The sequence below is a fragment of the Oreochromis aureus genome, linkage group 10 (assembly GCF_013358895.1).
Source record: "Oreochromis aureus strain Israel breed Guangdong linkage group 10, ZZ_aureus, whole genome shotgun sequence".
Lineage (NCBI taxonomy): Eukaryota > Metazoa > Chordata > Actinopteri > Cichliformes > Cichlidae > Oreochromis > Oreochromis aureus.
This window is the reverse complement of record NC_052951.1, coordinates 15263622-15287403: the sequence shown is the minus strand read 5'-3', so window position 1 is coordinate 15287403 and position 23782 is coordinate 15263622. Positions and strand designations below refer to the sequence as shown.

The 23782-nt window shown below is 40.7% G+C and overlaps 2 protein-coding genes across 5 annotated transcripts in view; one reads left to right on the top strand and one right to left on the bottom strand.

Moving 5' to 3' along the window:
- Positions 1-10836, bottom strand: part of si:dkey-175g6.2 — a 48770-nt gene extending 37934 nt beyond the window's left edge. The window contains exons 1-2 of one of the 2 annotated variants that reach the window (XM_039617864.1): positions 10706-10836; positions 9100-9356 (exon numbers count right to left, since the gene is read on the bottom strand). The gene's annotated coding sequence lies outside the window, so the exon portion shown is untranslated. The remainder of the gene's footprint in view (positions 1-9099; positions 9357-10705) is intronic. The other variant, XM_039617865.1, reaches the window with a different exon arrangement.
- On the top strand, positions 4931-17904 carry LOC116331471 (multidrug and toxin extrusion protein 1-like). 3 transcript variants are annotated; one of them, XM_039617867.1, is made up of 17 exons: positions 4931-5195; positions 5309-5498; positions 8387-8488; positions 8647-8715; positions 8845-8993; positions 9132-9174; positions 9284-9328; positions 9508-9605; positions 9773-9870; positions 10723-10904; positions 11422-11530; positions 12054-12129; positions 13819-13888; positions 13988-14120; positions 14217-14311; positions 15566-15611; positions 15682-17904. In XM_039617867.1, the coding sequence occupies exons 2-17, from the start codon at positions 5310-5312 to the stop codon at positions 15918-15920; spliced, it is 1743 nt and encodes a 580-aa protein (XP_039473801.1). In that variant the 5' UTR covers positions 4931-5195; position 5309; the 3' UTR covers positions 15921-17904. The 3 variants fall into 3 exon arrangements, with proteins under 3 accessions (XP_039473801.1, XP_039473802.1, XP_031610020.2); XM_031754160.2 differs by lacking the exon at positions 4931-5195 and having other exon boundaries at positions 5206-5498; XM_039617868.1 differs by lacking the exons at positions 8387-8488; positions 8647-8715.
- Positions 17905-23782: the final 5878 nt, after the last annotated feature.

Here is a 23782-nt window from a genome sequence, read left to right as displayed (position 1 = left end):
AAGGAAAAATCAGGGTTGGTGGCATTTTGAGAAGGCTCGTCCGTTGCGTTAAGACAGCACTGCTAAATCAACAGCGGAATTATAATGTGGTCTTTTGATGCCTGTTGCAGCGGGTCAGACATGGAATTGATTAAGGCATAGTCTAATCTAATTACCTGAGAGGCTCCACAGTTACATGTCATGAGTGTAATTTGTTTTTGAAGAATACCACCACCATCCCCCGCCACCTCTGTCGTCCGTCCTCGCCGAGCTGACGGGAGTTTAAATTCCCAAAACATCCGAGCGTATTTATAGCGCCTACTTTACAGTTTGATTGCTGTGACTGTTTCAAGTAATTTCTATATGACTCACCAAAGAAACTCAATGGCTTGTACATCATCAAAAGGCAGACAGCAAAATTTCTTTCTGCTTTAGTCATGGCTGAATTACTTTTCATCTGTATCGTCATTTTTCAGTCAGATGAGTCCACGCTTCAATTATGGGTTCCCTTTTTTTTTATTTTTAGCAAAGTCCAAAATTCAAATGACGTGCTTGACATCGTGTGGATTTAAACTGAAAATGTGGTCAAAGTGATGTCAGACAACTCCCACCACCACCACTACCACCTCCCAACACCCCACCTTCTTGGGCTCCACCCGACACCTCCCACCATCTCATTCAGCTTTTACCATGTTTCAAAATAATGCTTCCCAGTAGGGTTCAGCTTTCTCTGAGTGGCTGCCTTTGAGTGTTTTTTTTCCTCTTTCTCTCTCTGTACTGATAAAAGCAAAATTACACAAGATTGCCCACATACAATAGGGGGAGCTATAAATGCTTTCATTTTGTTTTTTCATTTCAGCTCCTACACGTTCGTCCCATACGCGAATGTCAAGTATATGCAGGTGACAGGCTCTAATCTCTTTCCCTCCTCGTGCCCCCTTTTTTTTCTCCCTCTCTCTCTCTGTTTCCACCTCTGTCTCTCTTTGTGTCTCCCTCGCTCCCTCTGACCACCCTCACACACTCTGCCAACATGAGATAGCCATGTCTGCGTGTCCGGCGCGTCGCGTGTGATAGCCTGTGACGTATGCGTCACGTGCCGGCGGTTTTAGGGTTCCACAAGAAGCTACTTATTATCGTTATCGTTTTTAGGCATCATCATTATCAGTTGGAGCAGACGCGGCGGGTCCCTCTACGTCATTGTTCACTCCAAAGCCCCTAAAGCTCTTGCCGCCAAAGCTACCCACAACATAGCCAACAAATGGAAGGGAGGGAGGGAGGGAGGGTGGAGAACATGACAAAAATCACTCTGGCACTCTTTCAATGTCTCTCCTCTCATCCAGGCCTGCAATCCCCACCACCACCACCACCCTACTTCCCATACACCCTCTCTACTCTATCTTTCTGGATTTATTGTTTTTTGTTTGTTTGTTTATTGGGGGGTTTTCACCTCTCTACTATCGAATGTTCACTTTTGTCTCATCCACTCTTTCTTGTTCCATCACACTCTATCTTTCAGCGTGACACCCTCTGCCCTCGTCCGTTCTCCGTGGCGGCTATTATCTAAACCACCCATCTCCTCATCTTTCCCCCCAATTCTACTCGCTGACGCTCAGGAGGAAAAATTTCACAACCTAGACGCAGATAGACACACACACTCCAACACGCACACACACACACACACAGTCGTACGGTGTGCGTGCAAATGCTCTCACCCACCAACCCCACCGTCCTCCTCTTCCCCCTCCTCCTCCTCCCACACCAACAAGACCACCTCCACCACAACCTTCTACTCTTTTCAAACCCCTACCCCCCACCCTAATCCTAATCACACCACCGCCACCGTCATCAGCCCTTATCTCCCTCCACCAAATCTGCTCTGACTCAAAACAATTTCCTCTCATTTGCGATTTTTACGGCCCGCCCCCCGCCTCCTACACCTTCATCAACCCACCTACCCCCTTCCAATAAACCCTCTCCACCTCCTCAATACCCCATCGCTACCCATCCGATGCAAACCCCACCCAAACTGCACACAAACACATACACGAATGGACTCACGTACACACACTCTGAGCGGTCGCCATTAAGAATGACGGCTCATCGCGTGTAAGCGGCGAATTGCCACTGTCATCCAGTGGAGCCCGAGAAGAACTGCAGTGTGACGTCATGGCGGACGCCGGCCCCGCTGGTTGGTGGAGAATATTTACGTGTGTGTGATTCTGTGCATGTGGATGGGATGGGGGAGACAGAGGAATACAATTTGGTGAGTGGGTGGACCCGTTGGGCCTTGCTGCATCACTGAACCAGGAAAATGAATGAGAACCTACATTAGATGTCACCCCTTCCTCTCCCATTGGCCTCCGCTAATTTTCATTCCTTTTTCCTCTAATTCACATCTCCTTTTGGCCCCCAAGGTGAAGAAAAACAGTTAAAACTGCAAAAACTATCCAAATGTTTGACCGTATGTTCGACAGTATGTTACAGGGTTCTTTAACTGTATTCAGTCATTTAAAGCAGGTGAAGAAGAAACAAATGGGTTTTTGTTTTTTTTGTTTTTATTATATGGTAAGAAATCCCTTCAAAGTTCAGTTAAGCAGTCTGGTGCTGGTGCCAGAAATTTTGTGCATTTGAATTTTCACAAGAGCAAAACAGCACCACCCAATGGGAGGTTTTCATAGCCACAGCTGGAGAGAGGAACGCCTCACTGAGAGGTGTTACTAGGGCAGAAAAGAACATGAACATACTACGCAATGAGCTGCAAAATTGACAGGATACAAGCATGCACGACGCTTTACAGTGGCAGTGACTCAGTGATTTATCTCAGTGAGGGGGGAAACAAAATGTAGTCTGTCTCAGAAAAACATAGACCCAGTTCTTTTTATATCTCTCCTTTGACTAAAAGGCACATAGTTTTTACAGTGCAGTTTTTATTGGTGAGCTGATTTTCAATTATTGCCCTTAGCTGATAGTGAACATGGTGATTCGCAGATGTTGAGCCTATAGTGAGAGGGTTTAAAAACTGTAATTCAGTTCAGATTCATGAACAAATTGCCAAATGTCAGCACGGTTGTCAATGCAAGGAAAAGACCTTACACAGTTGTCCAGCAACTTCCACTCAAAGACCATTGGTCTCGTGATTGCATCAGACACAAAAATATAGCAAAGTCTTGATTTTAAACTTTTAGCTACATTGGTAAACACACATATTGAGATAATGTGGTATATTGCTAGGCGAGATTAGTTTTTAATCTCTCAGATGTTATGTAAAAAAAATGTTTTCACAGGACACTATGCAGTATGACTTTATCAGTCTTTCATATCACTGTGGAGGAAATGTTACTCTATAATGTTGCTTCATTGAGGTTTATGGGCAAATTCTCTGGCAGGAATAAAGTCCGCCACAAAATTTCAATCAGATAAAGGTTTGGACTTTGACTGGATCACCTGGATTCTCTTTTTCAGCCTCCTCTCTGGTGTAGATTTCATGCTGTCATTGTCATTTTGCATGACCCAATTTGGGCCAGCCTTTAGCTGTCAGGCATATGGCCTCACATTTGACTCTTTGGAATATAAACTAAAGTTTAATCAACAACTGTCCTGTGGTTGCAAAACAAGCCCAAATCATCACCCCTCCGCCACTGCGCTTGACAGTTGGTATGAGGTATTTGTGCTGATACGTATAACATTTAACATGCTAACTGAAGCTTGTAGATCCTGAAATATTTACATGTTTGCATTTATTCTGAGTATTAGACAGTGTGATCTTGCGAATGTGGTAGAATTTCAGTTCCTAGGAAGACTGTAGTATCATGTTAACACACCTGAATGAGTCCAGCAAACTTCTTTTTTTACAAAATTGCTCACACTTGTGATAACCTTCATTTTCACGTGACTGTATATTATCAACCAGCTGTATGGTAAAATCAGCGTCTTAATATAATAGTATTTTGCCGTTAGTTGTTTTGGCTTCATCAATGCCAAAACAGTAAACGGAAAAAGAAAAGCTTATATGAAATGGCAGCATAGGATCCTAAAAGAAAGAGAGACCAAATCCAGAGCAGGCTAATCCTTTGGAACCAGTGACAGTGTCTTTTTAATCCCTCAATACATATCTAACACCAAGGATAATGTGTCATTTACCTGCACTGTTTAATTCTTCTTTGATGGTGTTTAAAATGCTCCCTTTGTCCTGGTCCCGGGTATTCAGTTTCTATTGCATTTTTGGATTATTGTGTTTTTGTTGGCTTTCTTCGTTGTTCTTATGCTCTCAGTTTTTGATTATAGTGAGGCTAAGGTTTTGATTTCACTTTATGCATTAGTTCCCGTTGTTGTCTTGTTATTGTTTAGTGTTTACAGAGTTGAATTCGTGTTAATATGATTTACTGTTCTAGTGTAGGTTTTGAATCCTTGTTTTTTCCCTACTAGGCTTTAGTTCATATTTTGAGTTCCTTTTCTACTACTCACTCTTTCTCCTCTTTCTATGTTACCCAATGTATTACTTCATATATGTTTCAGTTATGGTTGTTGCTAATTGTTTCTTGTATCTTGTTTTGAGTTTTACCTCTTCCTCTGTGGCTGTCTTGATTGCATCTGTGTCTACTTTCCCCACCTGTTTCCACTTCCCTTATCAATCCCATGTGTATAAATAGTCCAATCCTCCCTGTTATTTCCTTTGACTAGTGTGAGTTTTCTGGATTCTTAGTTCTTCTGTTTTGTTATTTATGTATTTCTGTTTTTTTGCTTTTTGGGGGGCAGTTTTGTTGTTTTTTGATTTCTTGTATTTTTTTGTTGATACTTTTAGACTTTATGAGATTTTAATAAAGCTCTCACTTTGTTTGATCTGCATTAATTTTTAGACTAAATCGTAACACCTTAGAGATTTAACTTCTTCTTCTATATAGCAAGTTGTCACAATTGTGAAATCCACCACTGCAATAAACAATAAGGGGCAGGGAGAAACAGGGTGAACACTGTTTTGACCTGTTAGTGTTTAACTATAGAAATGTGCACTTGCACTTTGACTGAAAAAACATTTTGCTTTGTTGATGAAGACCAGTGATTCTTTAATGATCAACCTTATTTTTGACGCAGCTTGCAGTGTCCCGGCTTTTTTGGTGGGTCAGAGGTGGTGAGATCACTGCTGCCAGTGCATGTCCACTTTCAGAGACAAGGAGCAACGTGGGCAAGCATAGCCTCGGTTATTGATTAATACTCTGGTAATTGGTTATTGATCACTTTCAGCCTCCTTCACATTGTCTGAAGGGAATGCACTGCGCGAACATCATTTAGTTTAGGACTGAGTTCTGTTTTCTGCCAAATCTCATTTCAGGATGGAAGATTTAGTATCTGAAAGTACATGTAGAGGGGTAATTGGTCAGTCCAAAACAGACGAATTGCCTCCTCCTGCTGCTCTCAGTGTTGACTCATCCTGCAGATCCTGCCTGAAAAGCATCAAGCGCTGGGTGCCTTTGGACTACAAGCATGAAATGGTTCAGCTTTTAAAACTTGCGGGTCCTGTGGTAAGACTGTGTTTAGCAGACTCAGCTGACAAAATTTTACCCTGTATGAATATATTCTGTATGAATAAATCTAAAGGTACTAAGGTACTCCAATTTGAATGTGAATCTTAATAAATGCAGGAACAGCTCTCTAGTTATTATTATTGTATCCTGAGTAGTTTGCAGTGTAGATCACAAGGTGTCATGAATGAAGTTTGTTACTTTAACTTTGGATTCATTTTAGACCAGTAATTATTTTTAATGTGACACCTGTTTTATTAAAACAGTAATGAACAGGTTAATTGCATCAAACCACTGAGGCACACTGGAAAAATAATTACCTGATGGTGATAAAAGTATGATCACGTTAGCACTTTAACTAAAACTGATCTCACCCTTTTACTGACCTAAGATATAGTATATCTGTATGCTTTAGAGAAGTGGCTCTCAGGCTGTGTGGTGGGCCCCCTGGTGGAGGATACAATCACTGCAGGGTGGATGTAGAAGACTTGGGATAAAATATGGAGTTAAACTAAGTTGAATTAATATGAATTCATTAGGGAAAATAAACCAAAAATACCTTCCTGTTATTATGTTGACCTTTATTTTACTAAACTGATCTTTTCTTATTGTTGATGACTAATGGAAATTGTGTGGTATTAGAAAGAAGCTATGCTGTATATGTCTGTTAGGTTTGTCACTCATCCAGGTCATTCTGGACTTCTTCAAGTTTCTTGAAGACGTTTCACCCCTCATCTGAGAAGATTCTTCAGTTCTAAGAGCAGTTGGTGCTTCAGGAAACTTAAAGAAGTCCAGACGCTTTTCTTTCCAAGCTCCTTGCAGCAATATACAGCACAGTAATGTATTTTTTATTTTATTTAAATTTTTTATTTCAAACTTTTGCAGTCTTACACTGATCACTTTGAACACAAGACAGATAAATAGGCTGCTCAAAAAGCAGGTGCACTGGAGAGGCAACAACAAGACAACCCTCAAAAAGCAGGTGCTGTCTCCTTATCCCTGCTGACTGATTTCTCTCTACATTTACTTTCTGTTAGGATCTTTTTCAATACAGCATAACACGCTACCCGGAGCCCATTCAGGCTGGACAAGTAGTCCAGCTCCTCCAGATAGCACATCTAATGTGGCATCACAAGAAGGCTGGCTATGTCTCAACACAGTCTCAAGAGTGTGGAAAAGATATCTGGAGTTGGGTTGTTACGCCAGAAGAGCCGGACAGAAGCAACCAGCAGGACAAGTATCTGCTCCTCTGGGCAAGAAGGAGAAACAGTAGCACTATTAAAGCCCTAAAATAACCTCCAGTAGGTTACTCATGTACATCTTTCTGATAAAACTGTCAGAAATAGCCTCCATTAGACTGTCGTGAGGACTTGATGTTTTTTAGTGGGACACATTCACAATCAAGTAGTTCAATTAGCAGCCACAGAGGGTTCACCTCTGGTGCCCTGTTCTCTTCCAAGATGCATGCATCATAACGTTTGCCAAGGCCTCTCTGACTCTTGAGTGAGCCTGCTCCCATCGATGAAGAAAATGGGTACCACTGGTGGACCTGCCAGTTCTGTGGATCTGTCACACATGCCAATCAATCTACATGGTGCTGGCCCCACTAAAGGATATCAGGACCTTGTGCCATGCTCATGGTTCATTTTCTGACAGTTTACTCTGAAAAAATGCACATGAATAGCCCTGTGATGGTGATATTGTAGGGCCCTTGCAGTGCTCCTACTGTTCCTCTTCACACAAAGGAGCAGAAACCAGTCTTGCTGCAGGGTTGATGCCTTTCTATGGCCTTTCCTGATATCTCGTTCACACAATAGAAACTGTGCTGGGAGACACAGCAAACCTGTTTTTGACATATGTATGAGTCATCCTGGAGGAGCTGGACGACCTGTGCAACCTGAATGAGCTGCATCTACTGTCTCCTAGCAGTAGCCACAAGGACACTTAAAAAAAAAGCAACACTGGAGACAAATCGTTGAGGAGGAATAAGGAGAGAGGAATGGTTTCTGGTTACGATTCAATTTTGGGCATAACTGTCTTATTGTTACCTCTGTAGTGCATCTACATTTTCATTTGCATCAAAACAGGTGAAACTCCTTCACATTGGTTTGTGCTTCCTAATCTGATGACTGATATCCCTAAAGTCTAAGTGATTTTGTCTGCTAAAGTGTTTCCTTTATTAATTTTTTAGCACTGTAGTAGAAAACAAACACAGCGACATTTCTTGGATGTATTAGCCGGGTATATAAAAATGGTCTAGAAGTTCCAGGTCATGCACAAAATGTAAATGAATCTAAATTAAAACACTACCCTAAACACCTTGCAATGCATCTACCATCAAATTCAATGCAATACGATAGCGAATGTTGAATCACAGATATTTTTCAAACAATAGTCTCCACAGAAAATAAGGCACATTTACAAGTGCCTCCTCAACAGAAAATTATAACTGTGAGGAGGAAAATAGTTTTGCAGCCCAACATGTATCCACTTTTCACTGAGTGCTATTCATTGCACAAAGCCAGAACTTGATAGATGAGGGCATTTAGTTTCCTTTGTGCAAACCTTTTGATGCCAAAAACCTGTCAAAAACCTACACCAGCAATCACAAGAACTACTTTCTAAAGAAAGGAGAAGTAGTAAAAGACATTTAGAAATACAAAGGAGCTGCAGCAAAATCAAAGCATGACACATGTCAGCTGCCAGAGCAAATAAGAACTTTTTTTTCTTATCTCAAGGCCTCTTGAATTAATGTTTCTTTTATGAATAAGAACCCAGCCAGCAACTTTATGTGATGAATATTAAGTGTAACATTTCATTCATGTTCGGCGATGTTCATTTATCTTTTTATTGTTATAAAAACGAAAGCACTTGATTTTGTTTTTCAGTTCATTTCACAATTGATGAGCTTCCTGATCGGCTTCGTCAGTGCGGTGTTCTGCGGTCACCTGGGAAAGACGGAGCTGGCAGGGGTGGCGTTAGCAATAGCAGTAGGCTATCTCGTTACGTTTTCTTGCTATTGTGAAATGTAGAAAATCGCTTCAATAGCCTTTTTTGCCTTTAAATAAGTATTATACTCGTGCATTCAGCTTTTCATTTGTGAGCCTGTGGTTCTTCTGTCATTTACTAAAGTTTGATTTCAATGCAGGTCATAAATGTCACAGGTATTTCCATTGGCTGTGGTTTGATATCAGCATTTGATACTCTCATATCGCAGGTACAATTCACTTTATTCATCTAATTGGGTCAGTCTTAAACACAGTCTGCTTTTTCAGGCTTGTGGTTACCTTTTTCTTGCACCTCAGCAAATACTATGAGATTTTCCTTTTTCACATTTTGTTTTCAGACTTATGGAAGTGGTAACCTGAAGCGTGTAGGAGTGATACTCCAAAGAGGAGTTTTGATCCTCCTCTTAGCCTGTTTCCCCTGCTGGGCTCTCCTTATTAACACTCAGTCCATTTTGCTTGCTGTCAGGCAGAGCACGGAGGTTGCAAGGTGACCTTCTTACACAAATCAGTGCCATTCTGTGGCACAAACTGACATCAATGGCACATATACACTTATTACTCACAAAGTTATTCAGTATGGGTTCTGCACTTACTTACAATCTCCCCTTTTCTCTCTGCCATAAAGACTGTCGCAGCTGTATGTGAAGATCTTTATGCCGGCTCTGCCAGTGAGTTCAGCTGCCGCCACGCTTTTCCCAAATGCCTTTTGTATCTCCTTCCATAATGTGTTGCATTATCAGTCTAATTAACCCCCATTCAACACGTTGGGTTCGGCAGGCTGCCTTCATGTACCATCTGCAGGGGAGTTATCTTCAGAATCAGGTGCATTTGATGACTGCAAAACACTGGCCTGAAACAAAATATTAATGAGATGTCTTGGAGTATGCAATGACATTGTTTTGTGTGTTGCTAGAGAGAAATTTCTTTGAGAAAAAGTAGCAAAAGTAACAGCAGGTGCACCGAAACCCTGTGTTTTTCATACAGTTTGCTTTGGCTCACAGGGCATCATGTGGCCCCAGGTGATATCCGGAGCCATGGGAAATGTTTTAAATGCTGTTATCAATTACATCCTCCTCAGTGTTCTGGATCTGGGGATTGCGTAAGTACACACCATCACTCCTTGTGCCCCTTAGTTAATATTTTACACTAATCAGCTTTGGAAAGCAATATAATGTTGATTACTGATAGTCAGCTGAATGCTTAATCTGGGAACGTCTTTGTATGTGCAACTTTCCTTTTCTACTTTTCTATTGCTTAACATTCAAGGGGATCCGCAGCTGCCAATGCCATCTCACAGTACTCCCTGGCTGTGTTTCTGTTTTTATACATCTACGTCAAAGAGCTGCACATACCTACATGGGATGGCAAGTTTACTAGATATACTTTTTCTCCAAATTTTCAAATTAAGTGACAGGATATCAGAGAAAGGGAAAAGCCACTCTCTTGCAACTAATACTTGGCTCTTCATTACAATTATAGTAATTAGTTGTGCGTAAACTCTTCAAGGGTGTTGCTATATAAACTGACTGGACTCCACATTACGATCATAATGGAGGATTTAGTTTGTGATGCTATTATATTTTTAAATTATCCTCAGAGTGTACACGAAAAATACTAAAACGAAAAATACTAAAAGCAAATACTGTTGAAAAACCTCTTTTTTAAAAAAGCACATTTACACCTTAATTACAGATTTGTAATTAATTTGTGGCATGATCGTTACATTAAATTACATCAGCTTTGCTGTCTGTAAACATCTACAAGCTGTTTATTTTTTAAATCACTACTTTATTTAGTTTTTATTCCTTAATATGTGCTGACTTGAAAACTTGTCTATAGATGTAAAAGTCAAATTTTTTTACATTTGGGTTTCAGTGTTTAGCTAACGTGCTTAAGCTAGCTAAAGAGCAACATAACTAAGGTAGAAGAATTACAATTTTAAATAATTTAGGCATATTTTTGTCCTTCAAAGCAACCGTGACACATAAAGTTCCTAAAAATTAAGGAATGCTAGCATGCTAACACACTACTAGGAAGCTATAACTTTCATGTCAAACTGTTATTGTGTGTGTTAGCATACTGATGGCACTGTTTAAGCATTGATGCTTCATAGCATAGTAGATACTGAAAGAAGTCTAATTTAAATGGCAGCACAGTGTAAAGAAGCCAAATGTGAGCATTTAGCTAAACGTTTCATACCTCCTGTTATCTTTCAGGCTGGTCTGGAGACTGCCTGCAAGAATGGGGTTCCTTCTTCCACTTGGCCCTCCCCAGCATGCTGATGCAATGTCTGGAGTGGTGGTTGTATGAGATTGCAGGGTTCCTGGCTGGTGTCATCAGTGAAACAGAGTTGGCGGCTCAGTCTGTAGTTTATGAAGTGGCTGTTGTGGTTTTCATGGTAACTCGTTTTTTGATATAGTTATTTAAACATTTTTTTAAAGGTATGTGCAAGAGGGCTGATAACCGAGTAGCTTATTGATAATAACTGTAACACTGTGTCACTAATCCACACACATTCACAATATATTTATGCTCAAAATGCTGATATAATTTATTTGATTATGTGTAAATTCTCCACATAGTTTTGTTACATTATTGCAGTGTCAAATGAAATGTACTTGATTAGTATAAATTCAGTTTAAGCTTTTTTTTTGCTTAATGATTAAGTATTTAAATATTTTTATATATTTCAGTTCCATTTTACTTAAAATTATTGCTTCATGTTTATTCACGTGGTGAATAATTGTGAAAAAAATGTTTGATCTTTCGCCACATTGGCGAGCCTGTATATTGAGTTTATTTTACACACATTAAATAAAGTTATGGATAAATTCTAAAGTAACTAAATGATTTTCATGAGCAAAATGTTACTCTGTTACACTGTGAAGTAATTGCTAACATTTGCTCTTCCACAGTTTCCTGCGGGCTTTTCTGCTGCTGCCAGTGTAAGGGTTGGAAAGGCTCTTGGTGGTGGGAACACAGACCAAGCCAAGCTGTCCAGCAAGGTCTCCCTTCTCTGTGCATGTATGAAATTATATTACTGTGACCCAGCAGCGCCACCAGAATTTTTTCATAGGGGTGGCCTTATGGGGGGCACTAAAATTATTGGGATGTCACACCAAGAACAGAATTTCCAGTTTTATTATGCTGCTGACAAATGAAAAATATGTCAAAAATGAGAGAAAGAAAAGTATTATATGCCTAGTTAATTTCCTGAAAATGGGTACATATAAGATTTTAAAATCCATAATGATCTATTCAATTCATTGTAGAGTGTATTCCTCTCTCTTGTGCTCACATTTATTAAAATTAATACCAACATGGGACAGTCTTGCCGGGGGGGCACTGAGGGGGTTAGCAAATTTTGGAGGGTAGCCAGTGGCCCCCTTAGACCCTCCTTGGTGGCTCCCCTGCAAAGGCCTAAAAAAATTCAAATAGAGCCATGCTGTATTCAAAGAGTAAAAAGTAATGTTTGTCCCCACTCTTGTCAATCTCATATACTTTATTGCTCGCATTTTTAAAAACACCTTTCTTATATCCATTCCAGTGATTGTCTCATGTTTCCTTGGAGCCTTTCTTGGTATAGCCAAGGATGTGATTGGTTACATATTTACCACAGAGAGGTGAGTAATACAGAGAGGTGAATAAACTTGTGTGTTTATTCTTGGTGCAGAAACTATGAGTATACGTCAGTCATGAGTAATTCATCGTGTATTAACTTCGGTACTAATCCATCTGTGCTTCTTAATACACAAACGTAAGTCATGGAGTTCCACAGGGGTCTCTAGTGGTAACCAATACTTTACATTATACATGTTTCCCTTATATAATATTATTTGAATTATGTTATTTGACACTGAATAACATTTTCATTGCTATGCAGCTGACATCCAGCTTAAAGACATAAAGGCCTGGGTGACCTCTCATTTCATACCTGATATTTATTTTAGAAGGCATTTCTTTGGCCTATCTCAATGATACTGAAAAGCTAGTTCATGAATGTATTACCTCTAGGCTGGACTATTGTTATTCATTATTATCTGGTTGCTTTAAAACAGGGGTATCAAACTCCAGGCCTCAAGGGCCAGTGTCCTGTAGGTTTTAGTTAGTTCATTTCCAGACCTCTGGAGAACTTCAAGACATGTTGAAGAGGCCATTTAACCATTTAAATCAGCTGTGCTGGATCAAGGACACATCTAAAACCTGCAGGACACCGCATTGGCCCTCGAGGCCTGGAGTTTGACGCCCCTGCTTTAAAAGCTCCCCGAATAACCTTCAGTTGATAAAGAATGTTGCAACAAGAATACTAACTGGTACTAGAAAGGGGACAATATTTCTCATCTATTAGCTTCTCTATATTGTTTACTTGTGGCTGAGTATTTAAAGTAAAATGGGAGGCAGAGCCTTCTGCTTTCAGAGTCCTGTTCTGTGGAACCAGCTCCCAGTTTGGATTCAGGAGACAGATACCCTCTGCACTTTTAAGTTTGGGCTTTTGATAAAGCATATAGTTAGGCCTGGATCAGATGACCCTGAACTATCCATTAATTACACTGCAATAAAACTAGGCTACTGGGGGGTTCCCTTGATGCACTGACCATGTTTTCGTCACCTCTTTTCATGCTCTTTGTGCTAATATACCACTCTGCATTCAGTCAGTAATAATTATGGAACTCTGGCTTTTTTTTAGATGTGTGTCTGATTCTCTCTGCTGTCTTCTCATTCTCTTCACCCTCAACCGGTCACAGCAGATGGTTCTGCTGGAGGTTTCTTCCTGTTAAATGGGAGTTTGTTCCCTTCGCAGCTTCAGCCACTTGCTTGCTCATAATGGGTCATGTGATTGGGGTTTGAGGTTTTTTTCTACTGTTGTGGGATCTTTACGTCAGCGGTCCCCAACCTTTTTTGCGCCACGGACCGGTTTATGCCCGACAATATTTTCACGGACCGGCAATGAGGTGTCGCGGATGAATACAACAAAATAAAACTAGTGCCGGTACCGAAAAAAAGAAGATTTATTCATAACACACGTGAAAAGACCCAGGAAAACCGAGTTAACGATACAAACGATAACAAAATAACGTTGAAAACCGATAAAAACCCTGAAAACCATACGTTTCACTCCTGAGCCTCAACTCTCGCGGCCCGGTACCAAACGACTCACGGACCGGTACCGGTCCGAGGCCCGGGGGTTGGGGACCGCTGCTTTACGTTACAATATGAAATACCTTGAAGAGACTGTTGTTGTGAATTGGCACTATATAAATGAAACTGAATCTAATTAAATTGGCTTACTCCTACTTACTCCTCAATTTCAGAGACATTATACAGAGGGTGGCTAATATCATGAAGCTATACAGTTTCATCCATGTTGCTGAGGCTATTTCGGTGAGATCCTTCCCAGTTCAAAATCGCTTTTTCCCTCTGCTGAGCAAAATCAACCTGATGTGTCGACATAAAATTTTATTTGCTTTTTTACCTCCACAGAGTGTGACAGGAAGCATTGTCAGGGGGGCAGGGAAGCAGAAGATTGGTGCGCTGTGCAGCTTGGTGGGATACTACCTCATTGGGTTCCCGATTGGAGTATCTTTAATGTTCCCCGTGAAAATGGGAATTTTAGGTTAATATCAACAATATATGTATGTAGCATATACAAAAGATAGTTAAATTATATTTACACTAACAACTAACTGATGACTTTCCATCTCTGCTGCAGGGCTTTGGACTGGGTTTTTAATTAGTGCTTCTTTACAGTCCATGTTTTTTATAGTTTTCCTGTGTAAACTAAACTGGACGAAAGCCACTGAGGAGGTGAGTAAGTCCTGTGTCACAGAGGAAGATACAGTCATGTAAAAAAGAACATGTTAAATCCCGTGAAAAAAGCTTCCAGAGCCACTTTTAGTAGCAAGAACAAGAAGTAATATTTTTCTATCTGACTTTATCAGAAGGAGTTTCAGTCTCTCACGTTGTTGTGGAGGAATTTCTTTACGACAGCGCTCCAGTTTGTTGAGACTTGCTGGTATTTATTTATGCACAGTTCTCTTAGGGTCCCACCAAATTTCATTTTCAATCAGTCTGAGGTCTGGACTTTGACTGGGTCACTCCAACACCTTGATTCGGATTTTGTTTTTTGTTGTTTTTTTACCCTTTCTGTTGTAGATCTGCTGCTGTGCTTGGTATCATTGATGGCCTTACAGTTGACTCCAGAATACTTTGGTATACAGAGTTCATAGTTCCCTCAATGACTGCAAGGTGCCCAGATCCTTTAGCTACAAAAGAAGCCTCTTCAATTACCCCTTCACCGCTGTGCATGACAGTTGGTATGAGGTCCCAGAAAGTTGATCCTTTTCATCTGGATGTAGTGTTTTAAGTGGGAGAAGCCATTTTGTCAGTCATCCAAGTCACTCCTTCAGCCTCAAGTGGCTGCAGGTTTCTCCAACTTTCACTCATTACACGATTGTGTAATGAGTGAAAGTTTCGTAATCATTAATATGCAAATTGTCAAGACCATTGCTTAATGGCCATTCACAGAGAATTGGGGAATGACAAGAAAAACATCATTATACGATTGTGAAATAGACTGACACATAAAGGATGACCAAAGGCAGCGGTTGTCCTTCTTCTCTCCTGGAATGTGTGGAGCATTCTTTAGGGGACTTCCGAGCTTTCACAACATGTCCAGCTAACCACATTCACCCAGGGCCTTTCTAATATGATGTTCCTCTGCTTTCAAGATGAGATGAAACCATTTTTCTCCAAAGGAGAGAAGTTTTTGTGCTTTGTTCAGATACAGCTTTACAAACCTAAGCTGTGCTGCTAAAGGTTCTCAGAGTTTCTTCTGAGAACCTTTCCAAAGAAGCCATGTTTGTTCAGTGTTTTTTCTAACTAACTGAGGCCTGTGTAGTCAGGGATGTAGCTTATGCATTTTGGGCATTTTCTCTTTCATGTGAGTGTAAGAAATTTAGTTAATGTAATGTTAACATGATCTGTGTAAAATCTGGGATCTGTGTTCTTTTTAAAATACTTTTAGTTATTTTTTTCTTGTTTTTTAATATCTCTGAATAGGCACTTGTAAGAACAGGAGTCCATATTACAGAGAGGAATACTAATGGTAAGCAAATAATTTCCTTCAGTAGCTTTTGGTCATTTTTCTGGGAAATAAGATTACCATGATTTTAAAGCTTCCCTCAGTGCCCTGGACCCAAGGGAAAAATGCATGAGGACCAGCCGATCCAGTTCTCTGACTCCAGTAGAAGAAAGGCCAGAGCCACTCAGTTCAGATCAGAAGCCCTTGGGCGCCGTGGCCTTATCCACCAGGCAGCTGGTGTTACGGCGTGGTGCCACTGTGCTGCTAATGTTCGTCATCCTTGCTGCTGGAGTTATCATCAGCGAAGTTCTCATCAGACTCCTTGAAAAGTGATTGAATAATGTGTGCAGCACAAAACAAACAAACAAGTCTGCCTTTGGGAGTATATGTGACATGTATCATAGTAAAGCACATCTTATAAACCAGCTTAATATTTATCACAGGATGTTCTGTCTGCACCCACAATATGAAGTAATTAGGATGACTGTGAAGACTGTGAATTGCCCCATCTCAACTAATTCATCATTTAAAATATTCAGTCCAACTTTTACAAAATTTTAGGCCATTTTGTTTTCTGCACTTAGTGCATCAGATGGCAAATAGCAACATTAGAATAAGCAGTAATTACTGAGCTTTCTAAAAGTCAAACACTCTTCTTGGGGCTGAATTATAGCTTCATTCCCTGACATTACTGCACAATCCAAATGTCTTTAAAGTCACAGAATATTATCTGCTTGCCATTTTAGTAGTAGTATTTGAGGTCAGTTTTCTAGCTCTTTCTAGATCTAATTTAATCCATAGTCGGAAAAATATAGTAAAAAATAGGGCTTAACTGAATGAAAAGCCAAAGTGAAAATAGTTACTGTATAGACAAGACTTTCTTTTTTATAGGAACATGCTGTGTAAGCTGCGCGCCAATCGAGACTCTGAAATAAATAAAATTTCCCATCCTACAATTCATAGCCTGAATGGATGCCGCAATTAGAACTAACATGATTAAAGGTTATATTTAGGCTACAGCACATCTGTGGAAGGGTGCTTTCATCATCAAAAGACAGAAATGCTACTCTCTTGCTTGGTTTATCTTGCGTTCCTTTGATCTGTGTTGCCAAATTTGATGATAATGAAAGGCCTGTATGTGCTCACTGTAACATGCTGGCTGGATAAAGACATGTCACCCTGAGCAAATCAACCACCTGTTCCCTCTGCCCGAGCAGATAACCAGCTCACAGCTGAAGCCTGCTCATAAATAAAGGATTCAACCTGCTTAACAATGAACAGTCAACCATGTGGGATTTTGGCATGTATATGTGGTGTTTGTACACAGCTATTAATTAAATAAATTGACTGTCTGTCTGTAATATGTAAGGTTAGCCTGGAATCAGTTAGCGCAAAGGCTAGTAAGAGGATTCACTGCCCAAAGATAACAAAATCTGCATTTAAATACCTCTAAAGCTCACTATCTACCCAGTTGTGGCCAGTGACCAAACCAGAGCCTGGCTCCTCCTTGTACAGTCTGTCCTAAAGCAAAGACCTGCTATTGTGTTTGGGCCAGATTTCAATTAATTCTTTTTTTTGGAGCAAGTCTGAAAACAAGTAAATAAGAAATCTGATTTTTATTTGATTTTAATCTGAACTCAACTGGCATGAGAAGTTCCCAAATTACGCTCATAACATGTTAAGTGAATACAAAACAGGGGAACAGGTTTTGGTTGCTCTAGCTTTATTTTTGCTACACAGATGTAAATCCTTTTCTCATCAAGTGTATTTCCCGACTACACTACTTTTATTTTACTTGTGCTAATGCTAAACGTTGATGTCAAGCAGCTAATGGACGGTCACACAGGTTAAAGCACGATACAAGGCCCTGCACTTGCTACAGCTTGATGTTTGCAACAGTACGGTTAAAAAAAACTTGCATATTAATTTATCATTATTCAACATGTAAATCAGGTTTGATTCATACAAGGTTACATCGTCATCCGAGCTTCAGTCTTGCTCATCAGTGTAGATATTGCCACAGGCTCCTCACAGAGACCATAATCTTGGTCTGCTCACCTCCAGAGACTGCAATCAGTAACACGCTGCGGCATCATTAACAAGTGAAAAGTGACTGTCTAAAGATTTGCTGTCAATATCTTTAGACTGCAACTTAGTCTCTTTGGGAGTCTCATATTAACTTCTTAGGTGTTGTAACCACAAAGCACAATAATATTCTTGAATCTCAGTTAAATTATGACTCCAATTAATGCAGCAATATAAAGCCAGGACAGAGTTTAAATGTCCAAATTTAAATAGAAATAGTATTAAATGTTGAAACGAACACATTGTCTTGCTTGTTTTTTGTTTTTTAACCCTAGAACACTATCGCCGGGTGATTTATACCCGAGAAAATACATTTACATGATTTCTCCCTCCTCCAGCTGTAAACGTGTCGAGGAGCATGTGCCTTCACCATGGAAGTCTCAAATGTCCCAGGAATGGGTGGACCAAAGACCAGCTTTCCAGAGTCATTATTTTGTTTTAGGAGGATTATTTTTCATTTTGTTAGACATGGCACAGTTGAAAGTAAAAGAAGACCACTCTAATTTGTCATGTGTTGTCATATTTTGATATATTTGATTACTTTTCATTGGTTATATGGAACGGTTCGCAGCCGAGTGTGAAGCAGCGGGAATGAGGATCAGCACCTCCAAATCTGAGGCCATGGTTCTCAGCCGGAAAAGGGTGGAGTGCCCACTCCGGGTCGGGGATGAGTTTCTGCCCCAAGTGGAGGAGTTTAAGTATCTCGGGGTCTTGTTCGCGAGTGATGGGAGAAGGGAGCCGGAGATCGACAGACGGATTGGTGCTGCGGCTGCAGTGATGCGGACGCTGCACCGGTCCGTCGTGGTGAAGAGGGAGCTGAGTGTAAAAGCGAAGCTCTCAATTTACCGGTCGATCTACGTCCCGACCCTCACCTATGGCCACGAGCTGTGGGTAGTGACCGAAAGAACGAGATCGCGGATACAAGCGGCAGAAATGAGCTTCCTCCGAAGGGTGGCTGGCCTCTCCCTTAGAGATAGGGTGAGAGGTTCGGCCATCCGGGAGGGGCTCAGAGTAGAGCCGCTGCTCCTCCACATCGAAAGGAGCCAGTTGAGGTGGTTCGGGCATCTGATAAGGATGCCCCCTGGGCGCCTCCTGGGTGAGGTGTTCCGGCATGTCCCACCGGGAGGAGGCCCAGGGCAGACCCAGGACGCGCTGGAGAGATTATATCTCTCGGCTGGCCTGGGAACGCCTTGGTGTTCCCCGGATGAGCTGGAGGAGGTGGCTGGGAGAGGGAGGTCTGGGCTTCTCTGCTTAGGCTGCTGCCCCCGCGACCCGATCTCGGATAAAGCGGATGAGGATGGATGGATGGATGGATGGATGGATGGATGGTTATATTATATCGGGTAAAAATCACCCGGCACTAGTGATCATGTTACTATTTATAGCGATAGTGTTCTAGGGTTAAGAAATACATTCTCATTTTATACTCGATGCCCGTTCGCACGCTTTAAAATAGTTGGGATGGGGGCATGTATCCCATTATGTGGCTATACATGTACTTTTAAACTACACTCAGTGAGGTTTTGATAACTGAGGAAGCCAGCAGCTGTAGCTTTGAAAGCAAAATGATTTTGTGTTGTTGCTTGGAATTTCATCTCCACAGCAATTCGGGGACTCCTTTGTTGTATTTTCCATTTCATAATGTACAAAATGTTTCAAGGGGAGACAGCTTTGGACTGCAGGCAGGGCCATTTATCACCTGCACTAGTTTGCTATAGTGGTCTTCTTTCGAATACCTGCATAATGTTGTCTGGCACTGTCTCACAGACACAAGCAAGGCTTTCTTAAAAAAAGACATCATCTGCGGGGCAACAAGTGCTGTTCCAAAACCTGAATATACAGCACAGTGTTGTGCAAAAGTCTTGAAGCAACTCTCATTTCTTTATATTTTGTTTTCAAGGAGCCAGACATTCTTCTAATTTTTTAAAGTGGTCTTTAAATATAAATCGTTTCCCAGGCTTTATGAAAGTCTTTTACTGTTTTTCTTTGGATATTGTCTGCTTTTCCATTCATTTTCATTCCAGTCCTTGTGTTCACCATTTTCAGAGGTTTTGATTGTTTTTCTTAAGGCACTTAACACTCTTTGAATCATTCAAGCACAAAAATGAACAAGAAAGGCATCTATATCAAGGGACAAACTGATGTACATTGGACAACTTAGCAAAGAGAAACATTTAAATTGGCACTTTGTTATTAGCAGCCTGTCACAAAAACACATAATTTGTTCTCATATGTTCGAACAACGAAAGACAAATGCCAACGATAACACAAAGATAACAGTAAGTATTTTATGTGCACTAGCAAGGTGATTCTCAAAGAGGTAAAAACACACAGCACGGTTTGTTGTACTTAAAATATTTGAGTAATGTGAACAAGTGGAGGACAAAATAAGTAGTGGCCAATATAGAAAAACTATCACAGCAGATGAACAGCACCTGAAAGTCATGTCCTCGGGTATGCCAAATTTCATAAGAACTTGACTGAAAATCAGGAGAAACAGGTTTGATGGAGTGATAAATCCAAATTTGAAATTTCAAATGCTTGCCAGTATGAACAGAAGTCAGGATACAGGAATCTGGAAAGCATCTGATTGGCAGCAGCTTAATTTTTCAGTATGACAGTGATCCCAAATACAGTGACAATGCAGTGAAAGCATACCCAGATAGAGAAATACACACTGGAACAGTCATGGATTGGCCTCCCCAGAGCCTGAAACTCAACGTTATTGAAGCAGTGTGGTGAAATAAAAGGCAGCCAACATCCAAAGAAGAACTTTGTATGTCCTTCAAGAAACCTGGAGGAGTATTCCTGAATACTACTTAAAGAAATTACAAGAAAGTTTTGCCAGGAGAGTTCAGGCTATCTTGAAGAATACAGGTAGTCATACCAAATATTACCAAATTGACTTGTACAAACTCTGTTTTTTATATACTGTCTTTCAATGTGTGTTTGGATATTTCAGTAAATCTCTTCACCTGTTTCCTGGCAAAATTTAATGAAATGAGTGGCTCAGGACTTTTGCACAGTACTGCAGTTATGAGCATTCATTCACCCCGATACCCTCCTAGATATTGATACTATTCTATTTTCTTTTATTTGCAAACAGACCGTACTCAGTGACAATGATTTTTTTTCACTGTGTTATTTCTAGTCTTTTTCTCTGGGATTCTCTTTTCATACCCAGTCCTGTCACTAATTAACCTGATTGCCTGTGCGATTTGTCCCCATGATTACACAATTTTCTATTCTTATTTTGTGTAGAGTGCATATCAGATAAGCTCTATTCGATACTGCCAATCTTTTGAATACTTCATTGGTGCTGCTTGTGGATGAAGGCGGTCTCTGCATGCTAAGAGGTTGAATGGGTATGTTAGGTCCAGAAACAATTGTGTAGCGGTTATTGATTGGCTTGTGAGCTTTGTTTCAGTCTTACCTGCATGGATACTATAGTATAGTAACATACTATAGTAACATACACTATATTGCCAGAAGTATTCGTTAAACTGCCTTCACACGCATATGAACTTGAGTGACATCTTAATCCATTCTTAATCCATAGGAGTTAATATGATGTCGGCCCAACCTTTGCAGATATAACAACTTTAACTGTTCTGGGAAGGTTTTCCACAAGGTTTAGGAGTGTTTACTGACCATTCTTCTATAAGCACATTTATGAGATCAGACAATAATGTTGGCTCAAAGTCTGCGCTCCAATTCATCACTCTGTGCAGCTCAGTCAAGTTCCTCCACACCAAATTCGCTCCTCCACATCTTTACAGGGAGTGCAGAATTATTAGGCAAATGAGTATTTTGTCCACATCATCCTCTTCATGCATGTTGTCTTACTCCAAGCTGTATAGGCTCGAAAGCCTACTACCAATTAAGCATATTAGGTGATGTGCATCTCTGAAATGAGAAGGGGTGTGGTCTAATGACATCAACACCCTATATCAGGTGTGCATAATTATTAGGCAACTTCCTTTCCTTTGGCAAAATGGGTCAAAAGAAGGACTTGACAGGCTCAGAAAAGTCAAAAATAGTGAGATATCTTGCAGAGGGATGCAGCAGTCTTAAAATTGCAAAGCTTCTGAAGCGTGATCATCGAACAATCAAGCGTTTCATTCAAAATAGTCAACAGGGTCACAAGAAGCGTGTGGAAAAACCAAGGCGCAAAATAACTGCCCATGAACTGAGAAAAGTCAAGCGTGCAGCTGCCAAGATGCCACTTGCCACCAGTTTGGCCATATTTCAGAGCTGCAACATCACTGGAGTGCCCAAAAGCACAAGGTGTGCAATACTCAGAGACATGGCCAAGGTAAGAAAGGCTGAAAGACGACCACCACTGAACAAGACACACAAGTTGAAACGTCAAGACTGGGCCAAGAAATATCTCAAGACTGATTTTTCTAAGGTTTTATGGACTGATGAAATGAGAATGAGTCTTGATGGGCCAGATGGATGGGCCCGTGGCTGGACTGGTAAAGGGCAGAGAGCTCCAGTCCGACTCAGACGCCAGAAAGGTGGAGGTGGAGTACTGGTTTGGGCTGGTATCATCAAAGATGAGCTTGTGGGGCCTTTTCGGGTTGAGGATGGAATCAAGCTCAACTCCCAGTCCTACTGCCAGTTTCTGGAAGACACCTTCTTCAAGCAGTGGTACAGGAAGAAGTCTGCATCCTTCAAGAAAAACATGATTTTCATGCAGGACAATGCTCCATCACACACGTCCAAGTACTCCACAGCGTGGCTGGCAAGAAAGGGTATAAAAGAAGAAAAACTAATGACATGGCCTCCTTGTTCACCTGATCTGAACCCCATTGAGAACCTGTGGTCCATCATCAAATGTGAGATTTACAAGGAGGGAAAACGGTACACCTCTCTGAACAGTGTCTGGGAGGCTGTGGTTGCTGCTGCACGCAATGTTGATGGTGAACAGATCAAAACACTGACAGAATCCATGGATGGCAGGCTTTTGAGTGTCCTTGCAAAGAAAGGTGGCTATATTGGTCGCTGATTTGTTTTTGTTTTGTTTTGAATGTCAGAAATGTATATTTGTGAATGTGGAGATGTTATATTGGTTTCACTGGTAAAAATAAATAATTGAAATGGGTATATATTTGTTTTTTGTTAAGTTGCCTAATAATTATGCACAGTAATAGTCACCTGCACACAGATATCCCCCTAAAATAGCTAAAACTAAAAACAAACTAAAAACTACTTCCAAAAACATTCAGCTTTGATATTAATGAGTTTTTTGGGTTCATTGAGAACATGGTTGTTGTTCAATAATAAAATTATTCCTCAAAAATACAACTTGCCTAATAATTCTGCACTCCCTGTATGGATCTTGCTTTGTGCACTGGTGCGCAGTCGTGTTGGAACAGGAACAAGCCATCTCCAAACTGTTCCCACAAATTTGGGAGCATTTAAATTGTCCAATATGTCTTGGTATGATTAAGCATTCAGAATTCCTCTCTCTGGAAACGAAGGGCAGAGCCCAACTCTTGAAAAACAACCCGACACTATAATCCTTTCTCCACCAAAATTCACACTTGGCACAATGCAGTCAAAAAAGTACTGTTCTCCTGGCAAACCACCAAACCCAGACTCATACATCGAAATGCCAGGTGGAGAACTGTATTTCATCACTCCAGTCCAGTAGCAGTGTGCTTTATATAACTGCATCTGACATTTTGCATTACACTTGATGATGTAGGGCTTGGATGCAGCTGCTCGGCCATGGAAACTCATTCCATTAAGCTTTCTGCACACTGTTTTTGAGCTACTCTGAAGGCCACATGAAGTTTGGATTGACTCTGCAGAAAGACCTCTGCACCTCAGTATCCACTGGCCCGGGTCTGTGATTTTACATGACTGAGTTGCCGTTCCCAATCATTTACACTTTGTTATAATATCACTAACAGCTGACTATAGAATATTTTTACAACTGGACATGTAGCACAAGTGGCATCCTATAATGGTACCGCGCTGGAATTCACTGAACTCCTGAGAGTGACCCATTCTTTCACAAATGTTTGTAGAAGCAGTCTGCATGCCTAGGTGCTTGATGTTATACACCTGTGGCCATGAAAGTGATTGGAACACATGAATTC

What these genes read in the sequence shown, in the direction of transcription:
- LOC116331471 (XM_039617867.1), top strand. Translation starts at nt 5,310, where the DNA reads ATGGAAGATTTAGTATCTGAAAGTACATGTAGAGGGGTAATTGGTCAG. An exon ending in TAAAACTTGCGGGTCCTGTG is followed by an intron (nt 5,499 to 8,386) that starts GTAAGACTGTGT and finishes TTTGTTTTTCAG; the next exon opens with TTCATTTCACAATTGATGAG. An exon ending in GGTCTCCCTTCTCTGTGCAT is followed by an intron (nt 11,531 to 12,053) that starts GTATGAAATTAT and finishes TATCCATTCCAG; the next exon opens with TGATTGTCTCATGTTTCCTT.